A 23,753-nucleotide genomic window follows, 5' to 3' on the forward strand; every position below is an offset into this window, starting at 1 on the left:
GCGACGTTATGTCGATGAGAGAGGAAGAGACAGGCCGATACTGACAAGAAAAAGAGCAGAAACTGTGTGGCTCTGACGTAAGAAACTCCCTTTGATGTCTGTAGCCTACACTTTTGAGATTAAATATGATTTCAAACTGGGATTGCTCAGAGATACACAGGGGGCATTTTCAGCAACTTTTTCTGTGTTGAGTGAAAGGATTATTTGACAGATTTGGGGAGAAACAGATTGAGAGAACATACGGTAAATATGTATCCCCCTTTGAAATCTCAAGAATTTGCTGAATTTTGCTTTAATAGAGAACGGCATGTTCCACATTTATGCTTGTGCGCTGACGGAAAATACCCCATTGAGGTCCCAGAGGATCCTGATAACCTGGTTTTGTGTGCACGTGTGAGTTGTCAGTGAAAGGCCAAGAGCATCATACAGGCACCGTGCCATAGCTGATTAGACCAGGTACAAGCTGGAAGTCAGTCAAGCCTCAGATACAAACCATGAATCTACGTTTCCATATGGATCAGCCTATTTCTCATAGAAATACATATAGTCACATATTTGTGACAATATTTGACTTGACTAGTTTCACCCTTTGTGTCTGTGAAACCTTTTTCATCCATAAAATACAAAAAAAACACACCTGTCCAAGCAAATAATGCATTTTCTAATGTCCAACAAATATCCCAAATCCCAGAGATATTAAATGTACAAACACAATGACATTAAACATAGGATCTGCTGTTTGAAAAATTACTTTAATGGATTGTTAAAACAGTGAATTTTTTAGGATAAAAAAAAATCTCTTCTGGTTATGTTTCTTTTAGTTTTCTACCCTCAAAAACGAATTAGACCACTTCACTCATATGTTTTGAAAAAACAGTACAAACACTGAAATTGTAATTTTAGTTTATGTAGACTTTATAAATGTGCATTACAGTTGTTTTGGGGCAGTAGATGAGTTGCATTTCAGTCTCTATAATCTCCATTATATCTGCAGGTATGTGATGTTTTATGCATCCTTTTATATCAAGTGTGACAACAGCAAAACATGCTCCTAATGGTTGAGTTTCCTGTGCTTGAAACTAAAACCTGTTAAATACCCACATCCTCTCTAGTCACTGCCACCTGCCCCAGTGAGAGGCCGGCTCTCATTGGCTCCTACAACAGCCAATCAGCTGTCCCCTCAGCCTTCTGTGGGGGGGGAGGCCATTCAAATGGTGTGGCTTGGTAATCATGAGGGCCGGCTCTGCTTGGAGACCCTTGTCACACACAGCTAGTCACAACAGTCAGGACTTCAAAGGCGGCCGGCCGACCCAGGGGCTGTTGGTGAGAAGTGTGGGTGAAAAGACGACAGACCGAGGGACAATGAGAGCAGCTGAGAGTGTGATACAGCAGACAAGAGGGCAGTAGATGGAGACAAAGTTTGGAGGCAAAATAAAAGGGAAAGTGACAAAACAGCGCAGTGAGAGACACAGCTCTTAAAAGCTGTAGAGGAGAAGGCAGACACAAGTGGACGTCCCTGGACAGATCATTTTTCTCTTCTGCGGAGTATGGTGGCAGAGTGCACATGGATTTAGTCGACCTCTACCTCCCAGAGTGTTTCACCTACCACTCTGACACAGAGTAAGTACTTTCTCATTGCAAAACCACTCTGCAGACTAGAGCATGCAACTGTTAAAGCGGCCGGGTGTCACTCACGTGTAAACTGAGCTGATATTGTGTGTGAAAGAAAGGTTCACTATTATTGACTGAAGGCTTCTTGGTCATGCTTGATTTGTGGGGCCTTGTATGTGTGTGTGTAAGTATTAGTGACCGGGTAGCAACAAATTTATGAGATATTTTATGTTTTGCACCACATTACAATACACCGCTTATGACCTCCCACTTGATCTTATTACTTCAGACCCTTGAACATTCACTCAAATCATAATAATGCTAAACCTGTCGACGCCAACTCCTACAAATATTTATCACATAAGAGAGTCAGAGTTTGGGGGTCGGAAAAATCATATGTGATCGAGAAAAGATGACACAAATCAAGTAAATTATGTCAAGTTATGTCAAGCTCAGCTGCTACACTTAAGCATCTTCATTATTTTCTTTAGGAGAAGTAATTAACTTTTAGAATATTTGCTCATTCAGTCATTACAATTTAACATCTCATTGTTCCTTTTAGAGAAATGCACATATGCCATATAAACATTTTCAACTCTTCACATATTTGGCGTCAGTCTTCAAATTAAAACCTGCAATTGATGAACAGTTTTAATCCTGCAGTCGTTTTTAGCTGTTGCCCACTGTGTTACCGCAGCTACACTTTTTATTACACTTGAGGCGACGTCTTAATATTGCAATCTTTTGTCTGAGCAGCAGTCAAAGAATCAAATATATTCAGTTTGCAATGGTCACTATTTATAATAATTTTCTTTACTGTCCACAGTGTGGAAATTTGAAATATATGAAAGCACTGATTGATTGGCTTTTAAGCTCCAGGAATGTCTCAAACTACTAACTACTGATCAAAAAAAGTTTCAGATTACTCTTTTATATGTCAATTTACTGAGCAATTAAAGTGATTACATTTCAGTTGTAATTAAAACAGATTCATGTAAGTAAGTAAAAATATCAAGTTTTTTTTCCCACAGTGTGCTTGGGAGAGGATTAGATGAGAATTTCCCAGGTGTGGAGGTTTGTATGCATTGTTTACAGTTGTCATTGTTCAGCCTGTTTGTTTGCTGATAGTCATGGTGAGTGGGTAAAGCCATCTTGGAAGAAACTAGTCCTAGTTTAGTGTGGGTCTTGGCCTGGGTCACCTGAGTTTCTGGCGAGAGTCTTCCTCCCACCCTGCTGACAACATCGGCACGAACAAAGCCTGTGAAAAGACGTGCAAAGCAGCTGTTTGATTACCCAGACACTGCTTTTTGATTGCCTTTCTTTGCTGTAATCATAAAAATCACGGTCATTATCATCACTGCTGTGCTTTTATCAGCTGTGGCATAATCACTCTGCTCTGAGAACGCTTCTCACCCAGCATTTTAGGGATTGAAATTAACTTTCCCCCAGCAGAGGAAGATGAAATGAACTGGAGCCAAAGAGACAGCAAAAACAAATTCAAGCAAAAAAAAAAGAAAAGAAAAGATGAGCGCACATGTGGAGGCACAGGTCGGCTGATTGCTGGTGACAGACGTAAACCAGATAAAGAAGAAGGGGAAAAGGCGGTGATGGCCGCAGATGATCCCGCTGTATGGCACGCGAGCCATGTTTCCAGCCTGTGGGTCCAAGCTGCAGCCACAGGCACTTCATCTCCCAGCTAACAGCTTCGTCCAAAGCCTGACTAAGGCTCTTACGAGTGGCTGGGGGTGCCACTGATCCCTGCTCATCTCCTACTGGCTCATTAGTAAAAAAAAAAAGAAAGAAAGAAGAGGAAGAAGAAAACTGTACTGAGACCCCACTGACCTAAATAACTGCACCTCAGGGTTGAGGTTAGCTATAAGGTTGGACCTCAGAAGTAGTTTTGTGTGGGGTTTTTTTTTTAGCTTTTGCAGTGAGAATCTCTGTCCCCTTGTGTTTTATATCCACTTTTCCAGGTTTACAGGTTTTTCTTTACTCAACATGAGCCATTTCTTATTTTCTGTTAGCTATTTCCTTCTCTCCCTCTTTTCTTCTCACTCACTCACTCTCCCTTCCCTCCCCTCCTCCCTCCCTCCCTCCCTCCTTCCCGTTGGGTCATTGTCTGCATTATGACTCTGCTCATTTGAAAGTGAGTGTTGCCTTCTCTCCCTCTTTTCTTTCAACCCCGTCCCCCCTCCAGGTTAATGAGCCACAGGACTGCCCCTTTCTTTCTGTCCTTTCCTGGCTTTTTCCACACTCCTTCTATCTGTCTGCCCCGCTGTTCGTTTCCTTCCCTCCGTCTCTCTTCTTCTTTCTCTGTCCTTGTCATTTCACGCTGCATTTTGGTCTTTGTTTCCATGGTGCAATTAGAGTTGTTTTGGATACTGGGGCACAAAGGGAGTAAGTTATGATAAGTTTGAATACCCACCGACACAGGCACTCACATCCGCTCTGATTTATCCCTGCTGTATGGGTCCGTAGAAACTGCACCGACCGTCTTTTGATGGGCTTTTATATGGAGTTGTAGATTAGTAATCTGTCAGAGTGAATATCACATCACATCTGATCACCCCACTCTAATGCCATTTCATTATGAGAGCAAAACGCCAACACCCCCCTCCGCCTCCTCCTCCTCTTTCTCCCCCGTGATGCATTATAATGGGAGAGCACAAAGTATATCTCACTCTGTACCTGTCAGAGACTTGACACGGAAATATTGACGACTGTGATGGATAGCCAATAAGGCTACCAGTGAGTCATTTTAAAAGGAAACTGAAATGTCTTTACTGTGCTGTTTTTATAGTCTTCAAAGTGGACTGGAGAGATTGAAGATGGAGGCGAGTGGTGGAGTAAAATGCATCAGAGCCTTGTAGGTGGAAGCTGCTTCACTAGTTAATGAGGGAGAATTTGGAGGCTGAATAAAAGGGCTGGGTAATATCTACATTTGTTGAGATGGATATTGATACACAAGGAAGGTTACTTTGTAGCCTAATACCTTATCTGAATTAATTTTAGGGGTGTATTGCCATGTAACAAAAACAACTTAAACATTTAAAGCTGTTAAATTCAATCAAGAATTGTTTTTAAATTATTAACCTTTAATTATTTCTCTGTTTTAGCTGATGTAGCGCAGCATTTAGCGGCTAGCAGCGGCTAACTAGAAGTCGGTGGAGACCAAATCAGAGCTAGAAGAAGAATGAATATTTTGGACTTAGGTTCTGCAGGTGAACAGAAACATGACCCCAAACTAATGCTAATGCCGCACTGTTTCGGCTACATAGGCAAATGTTTGCTAGCATGTTCCTGTAACAACTTGGTAAGGCAAAAACACGTCAGAAAGTGTTTAATAGCTTGTTGCACTGCCCATACTGTAGGTGACCATTAACATCAGTACAGGTTCAATGTCTAAATACAGGTAGTGCAAAAGTCTGTGTGGAGTTCAAGGCCAGATTTGGTACAGTTTGATTTCTGTATTGAGGTTCAGCCCTACAAGGCAGCAGCCACTGTGATTATGTTGATTATGTCTTACTAGTTGTCAGTCTGTCTCTTACTGTGCGTCTGCCTTTGTGGGTTTGTAGAGGGGTAAATAGCGCATGACCATGGTTTACTCTGGGGGTGGTTAAAAGCAGCCAGTTTCTTTGCCTACCAAATGACTTGTGGCCGAGAGGACACTCATTTACATGGCAGGAAACAGACGGACCTGGACATCCACCTCACCAGACCTAGATTAGATTGGGAGAGACGTGGACGCTGTGTTTGATTGTGTGTGTGTGTGTGTGTGTGTGTGTGTGTGTGTGTGTGTGTGTGTCTCCTCCGCATGGAGCAGGGTGCGACAAAGAGAGAGAGACTGCAGAGGGTTTTTTTAAAAGTTGGCCTGGCGTCAAACAGTTGCATGAAAGTATGTGTTGGGGTGTTTATGAAGACACATGCTTTAAAATGTGTCTGTAAGTGTGTGTGTGTGTGTGTGTGTATGCCTGTGTGTGTGCGCAGCATGTTCCTGATCATGTGAATGTGCAGTACATGTGCAGTGGAGTGGGCGACTGTCTATGATTTTTATTTTTACATCCACACATGAGCGTCTGACGCCACAATATGAGTGTGTGTGTATTTAGGATGTGAGTGTGTGTGTTTGAGTGAGTGAGTGAGTGCAGATCACATGCCTGCAAGCCTAGTGTACACCTCAGCTGGTTTCAAATGTTTTTTTTTTCTCTTCAGCATGGTGACAAAGAGCATGGTGTCACATCTAAAGCCAATAATAGATTAATGATACTCACTTTAACTCCCTGGCTAGAATGATATTTCAAGGCTTCGGTGAAAATAAAAAGGTTTCAATTGAAAAAGACAATAAAAGTTAACTATGTTTCTCTCAAGATCATCCTTTATTTTTCTTTTTTTTAATGAACATTAGATTAAGGGACTACCACCAGCATTTTATATGATATTTGTTCTTGTCTGCAGTGAATATAGGCTATTCTTTTAATATCTTCAATAAAAGCCTTAACTGTTACAAAAACCTGTTAACTGTTGTAGGCAGCGTTCAACAGGTCCAGTGAGATGAGAAACTGAGAGACACAAAGAAACAATAGAGAGATGAACTAGACATGACAAAAGAATGTGGGGGAGAAAGAGGAGTGGGACTGGATTGAACATAAGGGTGAATATGATGCGGATGATTGCTGGTTTGGCTATTTCCCTAGGTTTGCTTAAGCAATCTTCTTCTCTGAAAACAAAGCAGTGTAATGGACAGAAGCTTTGCATATGTGGGAAATCACAAACGGCTGGTTTAGGGAAGACCGCGATGGATGGATGGATGCATGAATGAAGGGATGTGGGGATGTAGAGATGGAAGGAGTCCATATGAAATGGCTTGAGCCTCCAAGGTCTTTGTAGCTCTGTTTGTGGTTTGAAAATGCACATTGATACATGTACGTACACATGAATTAAAGATAACGATTGTTTCTAGCTGCTGCTCATTATTGTACATCATTACTATCTGTGCAAATGGTGCCTGTCTTAATAAAATGAATCACAGCCCACACCTGAGGGTCAGTTACTGCCCATTAATATTAATAACAACATGTAGGTGACTCATGAAATAAAGCTGACCTGAAAGTTAATATCTCGCCATCATGAGCGTGAATTACAAGAAGATGTATACACATACTGTACATATATCTTAAATCTTATTCTTTTTCCTCTAGACATCTAGGCAGGATGTCAGTGAGGGGCTTGGACCCCACCTGTCCCTCCTCTATAAAGCGTGAGCCCTCCAGCCCCAGTCCAAGCTCCCAGGGAGACGTCAGCCCGGCCCAGCCCAGCCCCGGAAGCTCTTCCTCAGACACAAACTCCAGCTACGGGCCCCTGACGAAGGGCCACGGCCTCAGCAATGGGCTGGACTCACCAGGCCTGTACGGCCACACAGCAGGCTTGGCCAACAACGGAGGAACAAACAGGTTGGTGTTTACAGCACGTTGTCCCCTATTTTGTACGATTCACCCCATTTCAGGTGTTAAATGGATGTTAATTTCACTTTCCTCCTTTCTCGTCTTTCTTTCCACCTCTATCCAGGAGATTTGGTGAGGAAGAAGGCCAAGTGAAGTGCGAGTTTATGCTGGGAACGGTGGCCAAGCGGGTGTGTTTGGTGTGTGGTGACGTGGCCTCAGGTTACCACTACGGCGTGGCCTCCTGCGAGGCCTGCAAGGCCTTCTTCAAGAGAACCATCCAGGGTAAAAGAAACACACACAGAGACACACACAAAACACACATTTACACACGGGAACATGCTCCGTTTTTATACTTAGTAACAGAATTTATTGTGCATAGCTGATAATGCCTTCCTGCATCACATAAACCTGTTTTACGAGCAACATGGTGCAGATGCAGTCCATGAGCGTTTGTTTTGGTATAAACAAGCCCAGATCAGTTAGCTCAGTGCCTCCTGCCTCTTTAACCGCAGAAAGGTTTTAAATAAAGACCTGTTTGCAAACAGCTGATATGCGCTTAAACTCACCGTGCATCATGTATATAGTCAACATGTTTGAGTTTAGGCTTTAAACCTTCAGATAACATATGATGCTGAATGCGTGTGCATCTGCGCTCACCCTGAAAGCCGTTAGCAGCGAGGGCCGGTGGCATGCAAGCGTGAGCGTTTTGAAGGGATTGTCCTGTGCTCTGCTGGCTCGTAGCCCGGGTCCAGGACCTGGCAAGTTAGGTTGAGTTCACAGGTCTCTAGAAGTTGGCCACTGCAGATGGGTTCAAAGGGCAAACAGGATGAACGGCTGTCAGATCAAATAGGAAAATCTGATGTCTGGCTCACCAGATACTTCCTGTTTCTGATGGAGGGTGGCAGCTGAGATCGCCTGCAACTGACTGAACGCCATCAGGCTTAACATGCACATTTCGCTGCAGTGGCCATTACTCCTAATTATGTGTTGGAAACATTATTCTTTTGGATCCTACTGCACAGATTGTGAGCAATATTTTCAAAAAGAACAGTTCAAGAAGAACACAGAAGTATCTTGATATTGATATGTCACATTTATGAGCAAAAAAGGGAAACTAAAACTAATACAATTATATATGTTTATATTTTTAGACATTTATATACGAGGCACAGATGGTCTTTGAAAGACTATTTTGTTGCGTCATGGGAAGTGTAGGATGTTTTTTGAGTTGGGTCCACTATGACAATCTCCTTAAACCTCTTTTTTCTTTCTACATGAAAACGCACATTTACCAATATTGCTGAGTCATTGTTCCATTTCTATTCACAATAGTTTCTAAAAACGTTTGTCTCCGTCCTCTCCCCTCTTCCAGGTAACATCGAATACAGCTGCCCAGCGTCCAATGAATGTGAAATCACCAAGAGAAGGAGGAAATCGTGCCAGGCCTGTCGATTTGTGAAATGCCTGGGTGTGGGCATGTTGAGAGAAGGTCAGATATACACTGAAAATCACTTTCAGACCCCAGTCAAAACATTGTTTGCATTGCTTTGATCGGTTGGTAGACTTGGCAGAGTTTCAAATCTTGCTCTTTACACAGCTGAGATGGAGAAAAAAAAAAAAGCAGCCAGTGAGTGAAGGCTAACGCAGGTCTGACGGCAGTTTCTTTGTTGTGCGTCCCTGGAAACAATGCCCCGATTACCAACTGAGATTCTCTTAATGTCTTATACCTGATAAACTGGCGATGGCGTGTACTGTAGCTGGGTGTACTCCAGTGAAACCTAAAACCTCTGACAGTTAAACTTCAGACCCTTCATGCCAGCTGCGATGTGTGTGTGTGTGTGTGTGTGTAGTAAACACAGAGCTGAACAATGCATAGCCGTGTCTTTGAGAGGGAGGAGAAGGCCACTAACTGTTCAGTTGTCACTCTTTTCTTCACCAGCGTTCCTCAAAAATAACTCCTGGAAGTCAGCCAGTATGTGTGTGTGTGTGTGTGGACGGACATAGATGCAATGGTGCCATATCACCTAAGCACCCGTGTAGTGTATCTTGACCCATGTACACACTCTTTTGGTTAAACAAAAGCAAAGATAAACAGAAATTCACCAAATAATCTTTAAGACAGTTTTAATTCCTGTATTTGTTTTATTTTACAGTTCCTTTCTTCCATCCAAAACTTCATGATGTGTGCTCTAAAGTATGAGATGACGATGGTGACATTCCAGAGCCGGTGACAGCGGTCAGGTGCTGCTCCGGTCTGGCTGTGTGCCTGTCTGGTGACATATTGTTTTCCAGATTTAGAAGTGACTCAAAAAGGAAAACATTAGCGACCTCCTACTGTACCAGCCACTTGTTGCCTGCTGTGCAGAGACAAGAGATAGTAAAGAAAGGAAGGCAGATAAAATGTGTGTGTGTAAGTCTGTGTTTGTGTGTGTGTGGTGGAACTGGGAGACGGTAAATGTTAAGATGAAGCATTTAACATTTGTTTTCAGCTGCTTACAGGTTTAATTGCCAACAGGTTTGCACAGTTTATTACATATTTTCTTCAAACCATTGACTCCTTTTCTCTTTGTGTTTATACTCCAACAGAGGAATCTATATCAAAGTGAATAATGCAACGTAAAAAGCTCTGTTAGCTCCCTCCACTGTCTGTTCCCTTTAATGCTGGTCAAGGGTATAAATTTGTGGGTCAACACTGAACTTGAACTTTTATGAATTTCTGGTGTGACCAGGTCTTTTTTTTTTTTTTTTTTTTTTAAGTATATTTTTCGGCTTTTTGCCTTTATTTGATAGTGATGACAGTAGAGATAGACAGGAAATGGGGAGGCAGAGAGAGGGGGAATGACACGCAGGAAAGGTCTGCCCAACGCGGGATTCGAACCGGGGACGCCTGCGGCGAGGACTGTAGCCTCTACATGGGGCGGCCGCTCTACCCACTGCGCCACGCACCGCCCCGACCAGGTCTTTTTAATTAGGACCCCATTAGCCGAGCTTACTTAGAAAAGAAAATGAAAGTGAACTGTAAAATGTTCAAGTAACAGTGCTGTAAAAAGTATGGGTTTATATTTTAGTTTCTGTGCAAAGGTGAATCATTGGCATCATGTTGTCAGCTCTCGCTCTTAGTTTTATCTTGAAACCATGATAATTTATATCGCTATATTGCTGACTTGTTTACAACTATGCAATTGTTTGACTGACTGTTTCTTTTATTTATTTTGGGACTTTAATGCCTTTAAATTGAGAACAGTTAGTGAGAGAGACAGGAAGCGGGGAGACAGAGAGAGGGGGAATGACATGCAGCAAAGGGCCATCGGTGGAAATCGAACCGGGGCCGTTGCGGCGAGGACTAGAGCCTCTGCATATGGGGCGCCTGCTCTAACGACGCCCCGACTGACTGTTTCTTGACCTGTCAGACTTTGTCACTTACACATTTTCCCAGACCTCATTTCTTTCATTTATCATAATATCCAATAGAAACGATATGGAAATAAAAAAAGATCCCAGTTGTAATAAACTGGAAAGATCCTTTAATGCTGCCGACTCATCTCTACACACACGGGGGAGCATCTGTTTATTGCTGCTGTGTGTGTTCACAAATGTGTGTTGAGTTATGTATACACAGAGTTACAGCGTCTTTACACGCGTATCAGTTGGTGGATATGAGTTTACTTAAACACATGTGTGTCTGCACTCACTTAACACTCACACCTCTGCGTGTTTTCGTGAGTGAATGTGTGTAAGTGTGTGCGTATGTGTGTGTGTGTGTGCCTTTTTTCTAAATTAGCTGCTTTTTAAAGGGTAGGGGCATCAATAGCATCCCAGTCAACCCCTCAGCCACCCCCCTCCTCTAGCCACCCTCTTTGCTTTCCCTCCCCTCTCGTAAATTCCTCCAGATGCCTTGTGGGATTCCTGGACCTCCGTGAAATGCGAACTGCCCCTCGTAACTCCCATCGTAAGCGCCCTCGTAACGCGCTTCATCGTGTCTCGTAATGCCCCCTTTCCCCGGAGAGGCCGCAGTAAAGGCCGAGACAGAGGAGCTGTGGGGTTTAATGGGCAGAGTCAGAGCCATATTAAATACACAGCTAAAAGACATATAGACCCCAGGCAGGATTTGATTAAGCCCTGTTTAGCACCCATCCCTGCAGTTGCCGTCGCATCTAAGGGTTGTAAAAGCATGTATGTCAACAAAATGTGTGTCATATTTAAAATACAGTTTATCATACAGATGTAAGTCTGCGATCCTCCATTTTTATAGCTTAATGGTTTATCTTCATAAGAAATATGAGCATCGATGCAGCAATACCATCATCAAACAACTCCCTGCCCTCATTTTGCCTCATTCATTTGTCTCATCCCCACTTCCTGTTAGCGGAAGCTATTTGGTCTCAGGTGTGTTAATCATGTTGTGTTAATCTGCGTTCTGAGAAAAGCATCAGTACAGTACACAACAAAGGGACTTTGTGCACTTTTCAATGCCAACTTTCCAAATTCTTTTCCTTGTCATTTGTTGACGACAGGAAGCGTTGTGCAGGGCCTTGTTTCGCTGCAGTGGAGCTGTGGTGGCAGCTCCTGTGTACATTTGTCACAATATCCGAGATGCGTGGGATTGTTTATGGTGAACACATGCCGGCGGTGGCAGCGATGATGGACAACACACTGGACACGGTAACCTGGATGAGTCAGGATCAGAGTCCGTGCTCCGGGGTCCTGCTGCACTCACTGTGTTCGTTTAGGGAACCTGTAAAGCTCCTCATGTGAACATTCAGACGCTCTCGAAAGAAGGCTCAGAGATGAAAGCAGCAAAAAATAGATGAATGTCTGAGCAGTCAGTGTTAATCGAACTGCGATGGGCTCCACAGACGAACAGAGAGGAGGTGTGTGTGTGTGTGTGTGTGTGTGTTTTGTTATCCACCAAAGCTATTCTTGGCCTTTTGGTTGTCAGCACATTTCACTGTGAAGAGTTACACTTGGCTTGAATGTGTGTGTTTGAATAACTGTCAGATCCAAACACACACAAATATGCCCATATAAAACACACTCTTTCTATACGTCTACTGCCAGGGTTTGATTTAATCCGGTGTTGGCCAACAGGTTAGAGTTAAATCTGATGACAACACGCAAGTGAGCATGTTCCTCATCCCTCATTTCACACCTCAGAGTGGCACCTGCCAAGTACCCAACGCTTACTATTTACCCCACGTGACATGACGAAAAGGGTTAGGGAGCACTGAGTTTACCTGACCAATCTCTTCTTTAATACCCCGCTAATCTGCCCCAGTGCCAACTCCTTTGCTCTTTCCAACTCCAAACTTCAAACTCACCTCATTGGACCAAATCTGGTCCAAAGACAGAGCAATACAATATGCTCTGAAATGTATTCAAGACTTTTTTGTAATTTTTTTTCCCGATTTGGATTAATCACAATATGACAATTTATTCTTGTTTAAAGGGGAACTATGCAAGATTTGCACCTTAAGTACTGTAAACAGCTTCAGAGTGTTTGTGATGGTTAAATTACTTTAAATGGGGAGAATGGAGGCTCGCCTTCCACCTAGCGTCTCTTGGCCGAAAACCAACCTTGCAAGATCAGCGCCTCCGACCCAGTGTCCCAGATCTCGTCTTGCGAGAAACATGGACTGCTTTACGGCACTATGACACAAACACTGTAAAATCTGTAATGTCTTGTTAACGTTACCCACCTCTGTAGACATCGCGCTACAGATTGTCTTCTCTCTCTTCTTCTAAACTGTAGGGGGGGCTCTGTACAGCAGCGAAACAGCAAAAAAGCGAGTGGACCTGCATAGTTCCCCTTTAAAGTGTAGATTTAAAGCCCTTCAAACTTGGCTTCAAACCTTCAAACCAAGTATTTCTCTATAAAATGCATGTGATCTTCATGACTTAGTAAACAAAACACAACTTTTTTGGGGTGGGGTTTGGATGGATTTGAACATCTTCACCCACTTCAAACCAATTTAAAAACACAGATATCTCTAATAAACATCCAAACTCTGACCCCTATTACCCAAAGTGAAAGGCAAACATCAACATGGACAACTGTAACTGGACCTGAAAGAAAATAGGTAGATTTTGCAAGTGTCTATCTGTCAAAATCTACCCACATTAAAAGATGGACGTGAAGTGTCACACAACACCTGAGCATGACATTTCATAATGATCTCATGGAAGAGCACACTGGCTTACAGCAAAAGGCCACAGACCATATTCTCGCTCCATTACCCCTCCTGCCTTTCCCCTCTATCTGTTCACGATCCATTAATTAATAAGGCAGAAATTCTGTAAAATTATTCTCATGCCAGTGGCACAAGTATAAAATGATAAAATAAAAAATAGCTTTACAAACCAATGGTGCAGAAACCGATCATAAACTGAAATGTACAACACATTTTATGTGCCTGATTAAGAGGACATTATGTTGTTGTATTAATTCTGCGGAAGTTGATGCATGATCTCCATAAATATCTGCAAAAGTAAGAATAAGTACAGGAGGCTGCGGGCTCAAAGGGATGGAGTATCACTATGAGGTGTCAAGTGGGCAAATAATAACCTCAGTGTCTCCTGCAGGCGCGAGTGCCGTTACAGATCTATTCAGGGCCACTCTGGCCGTTTACACTGTGTGGATCAGGTAACCCAACACCACTACTAAAGGCTTCCTGAGTCACGTTCACACTCGCCGGACACATGCACTTTCTTCAGAGGTGCACTCAGTGACTGTGACTTTCAGCGTCTCCTCATCTAACTGCTCACTTTGCACCCACACACACACAGACACATACACACGCATGCATGCTCTTAAGTCCCCATCGCCATGGTGATGAGGTGAGCAACAATACTTGTTAAGATGAGCAGTTGTCATCAGCTGGGTGTCATGTTACAGGATGCACGCTGCTGCTGCTGCTGCTGCTGTGCCAACATTAGATACGTCCTGCTCGGTCTCCTTGGGATCTTCAGCACCGGGGCGCAGGGGGACCGGCCAACTTCCTGCTCCCTCTGATAACTGATTACCTATTTGAAAATGCAGTCAGTGTCTTTTACTGATGGAAAAACCAATAAGAAGGTCTGCACTGTGACTCCAGACCACTCCACTTACCCAGCGAATATCCAAGAGGAATTGAAATGTTCATTTTGAATAAATAAGTGTGTTATTTGGAGTCTCTGGGCAGACTTTACTTATTATGCCCTTGTATTTATTGAAACAAAAGAAAACAACAGACTCCCATTGTCTAATACTGCCGCTACTTTTGGATTGTTTTACTTCAGGTGATTATTTAATCATTTGATTTCTATTTCATTTTCTGTTTTACTCCATAGTTTACAACCTAAATGTATTTTCTAATCAGTATTGGGTAGCATTTTACAATAAGGGTCCCTAAGTTAACGTTAGTTAGTACATTATTAAGCATTACTATTTTACTATATAAACGAATGTGTTAATTAATGCTGAGTAATGCATACATAATGATAACTAATTACATTATTCAACTTTTAATTTATTAACTAACTTTGAGTAGTAAACATGAATTAACTGCTTACTAATAGGCTACATTAATTCATGTGTTTCCTAACCCTAAGTAATACATAATAATGATTGTTAATATATCTGTAAATAGTGCTGCTAGGGATGAATAAAGTATTCTCTATTCTCTATTCTATTCTAACTAACGTTAATTAAGGGACCCTTATTGTAAAGTGTTACCCAGTATTGTACATGTGATACATATGCAGGGAGCAAACAAGGAGTCTTCCTTTCTGCTTTACCCTGAAATATAACGACACTCATGTGTGACGGCCGCGCATCATTGATGTCCTGTGTTTGTGCGTCCGCAGGTGTGCGTCTGGACCGGGTGCGAGGCGGCAGGCAGAAGTACAAGAGGAGGATAGATGCTGAGAACAGCCCCTATCTGCACCCACAGAACGCTCTGCCCCAGAAAAAAACCTGTAGGTGTCCGAGCAAAGAAAACTTTACATCAACCTCAGCGCATGTGAACATGACTGCAATACATAACTGTTCGGCAGTCAGTCTACGTTAATGGATTGCTTTATTGTAGATATGACAGGCTCTTATTTTATCTTGTGTTGTGGTCTGTGAGTTCAAAACAGACCAATCATGTTTTCTGTGATGTTGTCTGTCAGAACACTGAATCATTTTTATGGCTGGTATTTGCTAATGAGTTGGCATTAATCATTGCCAACTGTAATATTTGAAGTGAGAAGTGGGAGGCTTTGAATGGCTGTGATGAACTTCTTGTCTACTTTGCACTTGTAAAGCAAAAAAAACCACTCCCGTCCTGTGGAAACCTCATATCTCCAAAGTGATGCAATGCATTTTTTCCACATAATCCTGTGGGATTTATTTAACCTCACGAGTTTGGGAGATTTTCTCATCCCATAAATAAACACTTAAAAATTCAAAATCGCCAAATTTGGAGTTGCATGACTTTTTACTGGAGAGCTACAAAAACCAAAGGAAAAAAAAAAACATTTTCCATTTCTCACTAAGGATTTTAAAAACGCATCTCATCCCTTTGAGACTCCTTTAAACTTTTAATTTCAGGCCTTTTTAGGTGCAGACTTCAGTGAGATGAATAAAGGTGGTATTGATAATAAAAATCTACCACTCTCTCTCTCTCTCTCTCTCTCTCTCAGTCTCTGTCGGTGGTGTGGTGGAGAACAAAGTGGTGTCTCTGCTGCTGGTGGCCGAGCCCGAGGGCATCTTCGCCATGCCGGACCCCACCGTACCGGAGAGCGACATCAAGGCTCTGACCACGCTGTGCGACCTGGCCGACCGGGAGCTGGTGGTCAACATCGGCTGGGCCAAACACATCCCAGGTATACAGCTGGTTCAGGCTCACAACCCCCCCCCCCCCACCCCCACACCCCCACACCCCCTCCTGTGTCTTGCTCAGTCAGTCAGTCAGTCACTCAGTCAGTTGTTTGCTCACACAATCCTCCACACACACATTAGCTCCCATTAAGTCCATAATCAGATCAGAGCAGGAGATTGTTGTGACTTGCGGTTGCCAAGACACTTGCTGGATGCCCGGAGGAGAGAGGAGGGCAAGTTGGTGCGGCTGTGTGTTATCTGTCAGTCATCCTCTCTCTCTCTCTCTTTCTTTCTCTCTCTCTGTGCGTGTGTGTGTCATGCCCTTGCGAGCCGATGTGTGTACCTAATATATCAGCCGGATGACCAGTGGCCACCTGGACGTTTTAATTCATTTCCTGGGCTGCAGCCGTCTCCCTGTGCTGTCTGAATTACGGAAATCCTCCTGACACTTGGAACACACTTAGCTTCCCCTCTGACACAGGAGCAGCAGCAGCAGGAGGGATGGCCAGAGCTGTGTCCTTTTTCTTTTTTTTTCCTTCATTGGATGAGAGGGTGGAAAGGAGAGGGGAAGTGTATTCTGACAGCTTAGTGGGATTAAAATGCTGGTATGCAGCGATGTTGGCGGGTGTAATCGTATGCGGTGGCAACAGAGGTTTGCAGGTTTGCTTTGGGGACACTTCAAAATAATAATAAAGTGTTGGTATTAGTCCTGAAATAATCGGTCCTTTTATTAGTTTATAAGTGACAACAGCTGACTAGGAATTGCTTTATGATCAGTTCATCTGTCATTTATTTCCTGGGTTGACTGATTCCTTATCACTTGAGTCTGTAAATTAAAAGCAGTGAGAGTCTTTACAAAGTCATGCTGCACAGACAAACTTAACTCTGCAGAACTTTATTGATCTATTAAAGTTAATCAGTGTACTGAGGTTTCCAAACGCAAATGTCTCAAACTCAGTTATGGAGAAATGAAAGTACCGGTAGGTACATTTAACATGACGGGGTTCAAACCTTTGCTGATTTCTCCGCTCGCTATTTTACCTCCATCTGAAGCCCTGACTGCTTTATCAGCTGTGGTTATCCACACCCAAAACATCGCCAGGGAAACACCTGGGCTTTTTTTGTTGATGTCTTGTCTCTGAAATGCTTACAAAACAAACAAAGCAGGTGTGTGTGTGTGTGTGTGTGTGTGTGTGTGTGTGTGTGTGCTTTATCCCTTTGTACTATATTTGTCCCCCTGTATGTTCCTACGGAGTGGACATGAAGCAAACCATTGGAGTGTGTGTTGGTGTTTAGTATCCCTCATCAGCATTTCCATTGTTCTGTTTAAAAAAAAGGGGGGGAAGAAGAAGACAACCCCCCCCCGCCCCCCCCTCCTTCTCCCCACCTCCCGTCCTTCTTCTTCTCCTCCTCCTCCTCCTCACCCGCCCCCCCTCAGGCTGTTGCTGTCTGTCTCTTTGCTCTCGTCGTCGGCTCTTTACTGTCAGCACACGAGACAGACGGAATCCGACTGATGCGTGTATTTGTAGCCCTTTGCCAGTGGAGGGGTTTTGGCTGAGAAAGTGGAGCAGCGAGCGAGAGGCAGACACCCACCTGAGGGGAGAGAGAGAGAGAGAGAGAGAGAGAGGGAGGGAGGAAGGAAGGAGGGAACAGGAGAAAGAGAGGGGGAGCCATGTTGTCATCCCAACCGTCAGGCACATCTCAGTCAAACTTTTGAAATGTCCCAAAAATACAATAAAACGAAACAAAAAGTGAATCTCCATCAGATGAGGCAAGGCAAATGGATCTAATTCACATACTGATAAAGAGAGAAAGAAAAAATGATTACAGAAAGCAAATGATCTAGATTTGTAGCAGTCGATTAATGATTAAGCTCTATAATTTATAGGCCATAAACAACACCTACAGTGTTAGCTTTCCTTATTTTGTTACATAAAACAGATTAAACTAAAGACATTATAGCTTCTGCTGAGCATCTGTCTTTTGACATTTCAAATCAAATTTCACTTTATCATCTTATAAGAGAATTCATTTGGTTAGAGATGATAAAAATATATCCACAATGAAACAGTCTCACCATGTTTGTTCTTCCTCCCTAGCTGCTGGTGTGTGTGCTTTATCTTCTATAAAGATTATAGTAAAGATATTAATGTGTTTGTCAAGGGTGAACCAAAAAAAAGACAGCTCTTGTCACTGATCTTACTCTGTGAACTGATATCCCTGTGTAAACCAAAACATTGTCTTTCTAGTGGCTGGGAAACTTTGGTTGGCATCACTTATCAGCTATTTCAGTTTAATGGAAAAAGACAAAGCCAAAAAAAAAAAAAGAAGAGGAAAGACTGAGGCAGAGAGACAAAAGGGCAGATAAAGAGAAAAAGGATGAACAAAAAGAGAGAGATGTGGAAAAATGAGAGTGACCCTGACAAAAGGGACAATGGCATCATTCGAGGAACAGGTTGAGAAGACAAAGAAAGAAAGGTAGAGACAATACAGAGAGAGAGAGACAAATACACAGAGAGAATTGGTATTTAAAAAAAAAAAAAAAAGACTGCCCCCTCCGAGCAGCGTAATGGCCATGTCACATCAGCTCTGGATGAGTGGCAGGCCGCACGGCCCCCATCGCTGCTAGAACCGGGGTCCTGGGCGAAGTGGCCTGGGCCATCTGAGTTCTTTGCCCAGGGGGAGGTGAGTGTGATGGGGCTACTGTCCTGGCCGCTCCCCCTCCTCCGTGTCTGCTCTTATCAGGCAGATTGACAGTGATGTGGTCTGAAGTCTGAGGGCCAGACTGGCAGATGAGCTGGCTAAAGACCAACTGCCCTCTTTGCTTTTGGCCTTTTTGAGTCTGTGCTGCAAGTTGGCTGTCGAAAAGCGCGCACGTGAGGGCGACTGTGGTGCAACTGGCTGTGTGTTATTGTCGATAAGACGCACTGGCAACATAATTCTCCTCAAATGTCAACACTCCTCGTTGTCCCCCAGTGTCCTTTGCTTTGTCCCTTGAAAACATGCACTTTTCTCTTTATTGAAGGTTTAACTTGTATTTGACCTTAACATCTATCAATATATTTCCAGAGATTTCATCACACAGACCTACACACACACACACACACACACACACACACACACACGCGCATTCACACAGGTCTCTGTCCCTGATCGATGGTCTGGTGCCAGAATACTGATCCCTATCGACCAATGAAATTGTGCACAGACAGCGTTTCCAATCAATCAGGGAGCGATAGTGGGGAAATGGGCGCCACTGACGTTCCCGTGGTGATTGTAAAGAGCAGTGGATCCTGATAACAATCACTGATGGTGTCAAAAACACAAACGCATCCCCCTCCTCCGCTCGCTCTGTAAAATCATCTCTTTAATTATAGTGAACGTGTGTGTGTGAGTGTGTGTGTGTGCAGGTTTATGTGGGGAGGATGATCAAGTTTAATCATACTCCTGTGGGGTGTAATTGTCAATCAAAGTAGGAGTGTCCCACAGAGTGTAATTAAATTCAGCACCTCTTTATTCCTGTCCTTTGTTATGCCCTCTGCTGTGTGGCCTGCTTTTAAATAGAGCGTTCTGCTACAAACAAATTCTGTATTAACATTGATATTAAAGTCTCATGTACGCTGTTATCCACACTGTAAAGTCATTAATATTTCATCAAGGTGCAACTGCAGAGGTTAGAATAAACAGAGAAAAAGACAGATTCTCTTACACCTTAAGAAACAAATATGAGGAATAGCGACATAGTGTGATGGACTTCCCATTTATTGGCCCATTGGCTCATAATAAAAGATGGTTTGTTTGGTTTAGCATAAAGCATAATGCTAAGATACACTAACCTAAGCTAACAGGCAGTTGGCTGTAACATGCAGTTATCATAGGTCATATACTTCTTCTAAGTCACAGTGGTAAACAGTGGTAAACAGATTGATTGGATGTTGTTGTTGCCATACAAGAAATGTTTACAATAATTATTTAAAGGAGTACTCAGTGATTTAATATTTTCCTCCCATTAGGTCAGAAGCCTAATTCTGAAAATGCCCTGACTTTTAGATTTCAAGGATGCTGTCTCATACAGTTTTTCTCTGCCTACTAAATGACCACTACTTTCAAACTCCATTCCCCCGGCAGGTTTGAAACATTTGTCGTTGTGTGTCCGATCTAAAATGACCCCGATGACATCATCAGGAGTTATTTTCTCAAACCCCCTCCACGGCAACAGAGGACATTATACAACTGTTTTTACAGGCCTAGCAGGACAAACCATGACTAGTAACCTGACCTTTGTATAATGAGCGGAGCACCCCTTTAAAGTCCCTCTCTTCCATATCTCAAATGACTGCTCAGAGTTATTTTTTTCCCCTGAAAAAAATCCTCTCTGTCTCTACAATCGATGAATAAATGTAAAACTTACATGTCCATTTCATCCTCTCTCTGTTTCAGGCTTTCCCTCCCTCTCGCTAGCAGACCAGATGAGTCTACTGCAGAGCGGCTGGATGGAGATTTTGATCCTGCGAGTGGTTTTCCGCTCCCTGGCCTTGGAGGACAAGCTGGTGTACGCAGAGGACTACATCATGGACGAGGAGCAGTCCAAGCTGGCGGGGCTGCTCGACCTCAACAACGCCATCCTCCAGCTCGTGAAGAAGTACAAGACTATGGGGCTGGAGAAGGAGGAGTTTGTGGTCCTCAAGGCCATTGCGCTCGCTAACTCAGGTACAGAGTTACACATCACAGAGATGAACCTCTTTGACTGTGTCTAAACATTTTTGTTTTGTTTTATATGATATGTTTTTAATATTTACATCTAATCTCCTAACTCTCCTCTATTAGACTCCATGCAGATTGAGGACTCGGAGGCAGTTCAGAGACTGCAGGACGTCCTTCACGGGGCCCTTCAGGACTACGAGGCTACCCACCACCTGGAGGACCCTCGGCGAGCCGGCAAACTGATCATGACCCTCCCCCTCCTGCGTCAGACGGCCTCCCGGGCTGTGCAGCACTTCTGCAGCATCAAACAGGACGGCCGTGTGCCTATGCACAAACTGTTCCTCGAACTGCTGGAGGCCAAAGCCTGACCCGAACACACAGACAACAGATTAGCTTCATCCTCACCTCCGCTGCAGAGGTCAAGATGAGAGGAAGTGAAGGATAACGGGTAACGGTGGGGTATGATTCCACGTATTTGTCCATTTCAGCTTGCGTTTTGACAGTAAAGTTTTGAATTTGCAATCGCCAGGAAGCCGCTGGAATATTTTTTTAGAGACGCACACCCCACCTACTTCCAATGAACGGTTGGAAAAAGCAGTCAAATTTACGTTTAGTGTCTTGACGCCATGGACGTTGTCATCTTTACTGTTTGTGACACTAATCTAAGTGTGTTGACCTGCCTCCAGAGCTGAAGACAGTGTAAAAACAGAAGAAATCGCCTTCTAGAGATATTTACAGTAACATGCCAAAAGTAGAGCTTCTTTTGTCAAAAGACCACCTGATACTTGAAGATCCTTGTGGATTATTTCATCCATCTTGAAGCCTGTTTATCTGCATTTTAATGCATTTAGAGAGCCTTTTAATGATCTGATAATGATGATTTTTTTTGGTCCTTTTTTGTATAGAAAAGGTAAACGTTAAGTCTTGCCAAAGAGTAAAGACTCATACTATTGAATAATACCAGCAAATGTCCACAACATTATAATGTGGCCTGTAAGACATTCACATAACCTGCATCCCTGCTCTGTTGTGTATGGCAAAAAAAAAAAAAAAAATCTATCTACCCACTACATTCATGTATAGATAATTAAAGGGAAGCGATTAAGTGATCAGCATCTCATAACACAATAATCGGCCTCCTGATTTTAGTAGAAGATTTCAGGGAAAGAGTACTTAACATGTCATGATACCACTATATTACAGCAAAGTGATATTTATTTAAAAGTGGCTCTGTTCTTTTGCTGTTTTTTATTTACTAACGTGGCATTAATGAAGAGTAGATTAAAGCAATTACCGTGGATAAATAATTTTGTAAAGATTTTTAAATGATATCATTGTAAGATAATTTTTTTACTAGCTTCTCTGCTACAGCACTGATACCTGTGTGTATACCATATCATGAAATTCAAGACAACATGATTATAAGTGGAGTCTGTACTTGAAGATCATAATGTCGTAGAGATGTTTAGACCCATAGATATAACTTTAACTATGTAAAATGGCTGCCATACTGTATAATCTGGATTAGGGAGGTGCTTGATGTCCTTTCTCTGGTAGAAATCTATGTGTAGGATGAAATTTGTGCACTACTTTTGCTTTTAGCCATAACGTTTGGGGAAACTGGTGATGGCGCTCTGTTAATCTAGTGTGTTTCGTGTGAAGAGTAGCTCTATTTGAAATTTGTCTGTTTTCCGCACATGTTAAATGAAGGGATTAACTCAGAGGGAATCTCAGTACAATAAACAATAAGGCCCTGCTCCTTATTTCACTCCCCGATGCAAGGTACTGTGACACTGTAATGTGCGTTATTTTTTTGACAAGGTGACGGCAGAAATACGATGGTTTAAATGTATGTTCTGTACATTTTTGCTGTATATACAGTATGTCGTGTCCTATGCCAACAGCAGAGAGATGTTTCGAGATGCAAAATAAGCTTTGTTTGGATGAGTTGTGCCGTGCTATTTTATTCTCAGGTGGATTCTTGGGCAATAAAGATGATACCCATAATGCAAAGCTCATAATATCGTTAAGTGTCATCTTTCTCGATAAAGAGAAGCAGGGGAAAAGGCTTTGAAACAAATTCATTAAGCTGGTAAGTAGGCGCAGTGTTCTCTGCATCGTCTGACAATGGACTGTCATTTCCAAGTAAGGCCCATTATGGCACATTTAGGCCATCAGAGCCCAGTTGGATGGAGATTTATAATTACCAGCTGTAATGTAATGAAGTCTAACAGTGGCTCCAGGGAGTGCTGGCCATCAAATGCCTGTTGATGCTGATGGAGGGAGATGCAGCCAAGCCATCACTTCCTCATGTACTGTTGACCATTTTAAAGCAGTTTTAGGGTTCTTACATTGTTCATAACACACATAGTTGTATATTTACAATGCTCATTAATATATTAACATAATGTAATACATTAAAATCAAGAATTTTAGTCTGTGTAACTGTAAGTTATGCTTACTGCTAATTCACCAAACAAAAATAATAAGTATGTAGGCCTATGTAACACATGATGTATAACACATCTATTACACATGTAAGAATAATTCACAAGGATATTTGAAATTCAAAGCTTAAAAATATTTGTTTACAGAGGGTGAAAAAAAGAGTCATTATGAATATATAATACATAATCAGTATAGTAATCAATAGTAATTGTGAAAAACACCCAATTTTCTGCATCAAAAAACATTAAAAAACAAAACAAATATTTTCTACAATTCTAAATATGTAATATTGACAGTAATTTTTGATCTGTTGATAATATTAATACAATAAACATTTAAAATGTCATCATATCCATCCTTACAACTGCATTATATATAACATCTTAAAATCTATCTATAAATGCTCAGTGTCCTCCATATAAATGCCAAAGCTAAACTACAGTATTACCATTATTTCTCAGAGTTTGATCAATGCCAACATCATGTTTTACACTGCTTGTTTAGAGAATGTAATTGGAAATTGCTAAGGCGAGGAAAACGCCCTCCTTTTATTAGATGGGTGATTGAAGACACAGATATTTAGTTTGGATTACATGGTTTTTGATTGAGTTTACAGTCAATAAAGGAAGTATTAACCGGAGGGACACGCTGCTTTCAGGAACAATCAGTCACGACTGGTTCTGTAACATGAAGCATGTGATTTTGTTTAT

General features: G+C 42.4%; 1 protein-coding gene across 3 annotated transcripts in view; it reads left to right on the forward strand.

The window, feature by feature from the left end:
• LOC146961889 (estrogen-related receptor gamma-like) overlaps positions 1-22,616 on the forward strand; it is a 28,811-nt gene extending 6,195 nt beyond the window's left edge. Inside the window, exons 1-8 of one of the 3 annotated variants that reach the window (XM_085771599.1) lie at positions 1,235-1,620; positions 6,810-7,061; positions 7,177-7,334; positions 8,425-8,541; positions 14,895-15,005; positions 15,714-15,896; positions 20,332-20,601; positions 20,719-22,616. In XM_085771599.1, the coding sequence (XP_085627725.1) occupies positions 1,565-1,620; positions 6,810-7,061; positions 7,177-7,334; positions 8,425-8,541; positions 14,895-15,005; positions 15,714-15,896; positions 20,332-20,601; positions 20,719-20,963 (1,392 nt within the window). In that variant the 5' untranslated portion in view covers positions 1,235-1,564 and the 3' untranslated portion in view covers positions 20,964-22,616. Of the gene's footprint in view, positions 1-1,234; positions 1,621-6,809; positions 7,062-7,176; positions 7,335-8,424; positions 8,542-14,894; positions 15,006-15,713; positions 15,897-17,329; positions 17,662-20,331; positions 20,602-20,718 lie in introns of those variants that run through there. The other 2 variants (XM_085771600.1, XM_085771601.1) reach the window with 2 other exon arrangements.
• The last annotated feature ends 1,137 nt before the right edge of the window (positions 22,617-23,753 follow it).

This window comes from Trachurus japonicus, chromosome 24 (assembly GCF_045865225.1).
Source record: "Trachurus japonicus isolate A0001 chromosome 24, Traja_1.0".
In the NCBI taxonomy this organism is placed as follows: domain Eukaryota; kingdom Metazoa; phylum Chordata; class Actinopteri; order Carangiformes; family Carangidae; genus Trachurus; species Trachurus japonicus.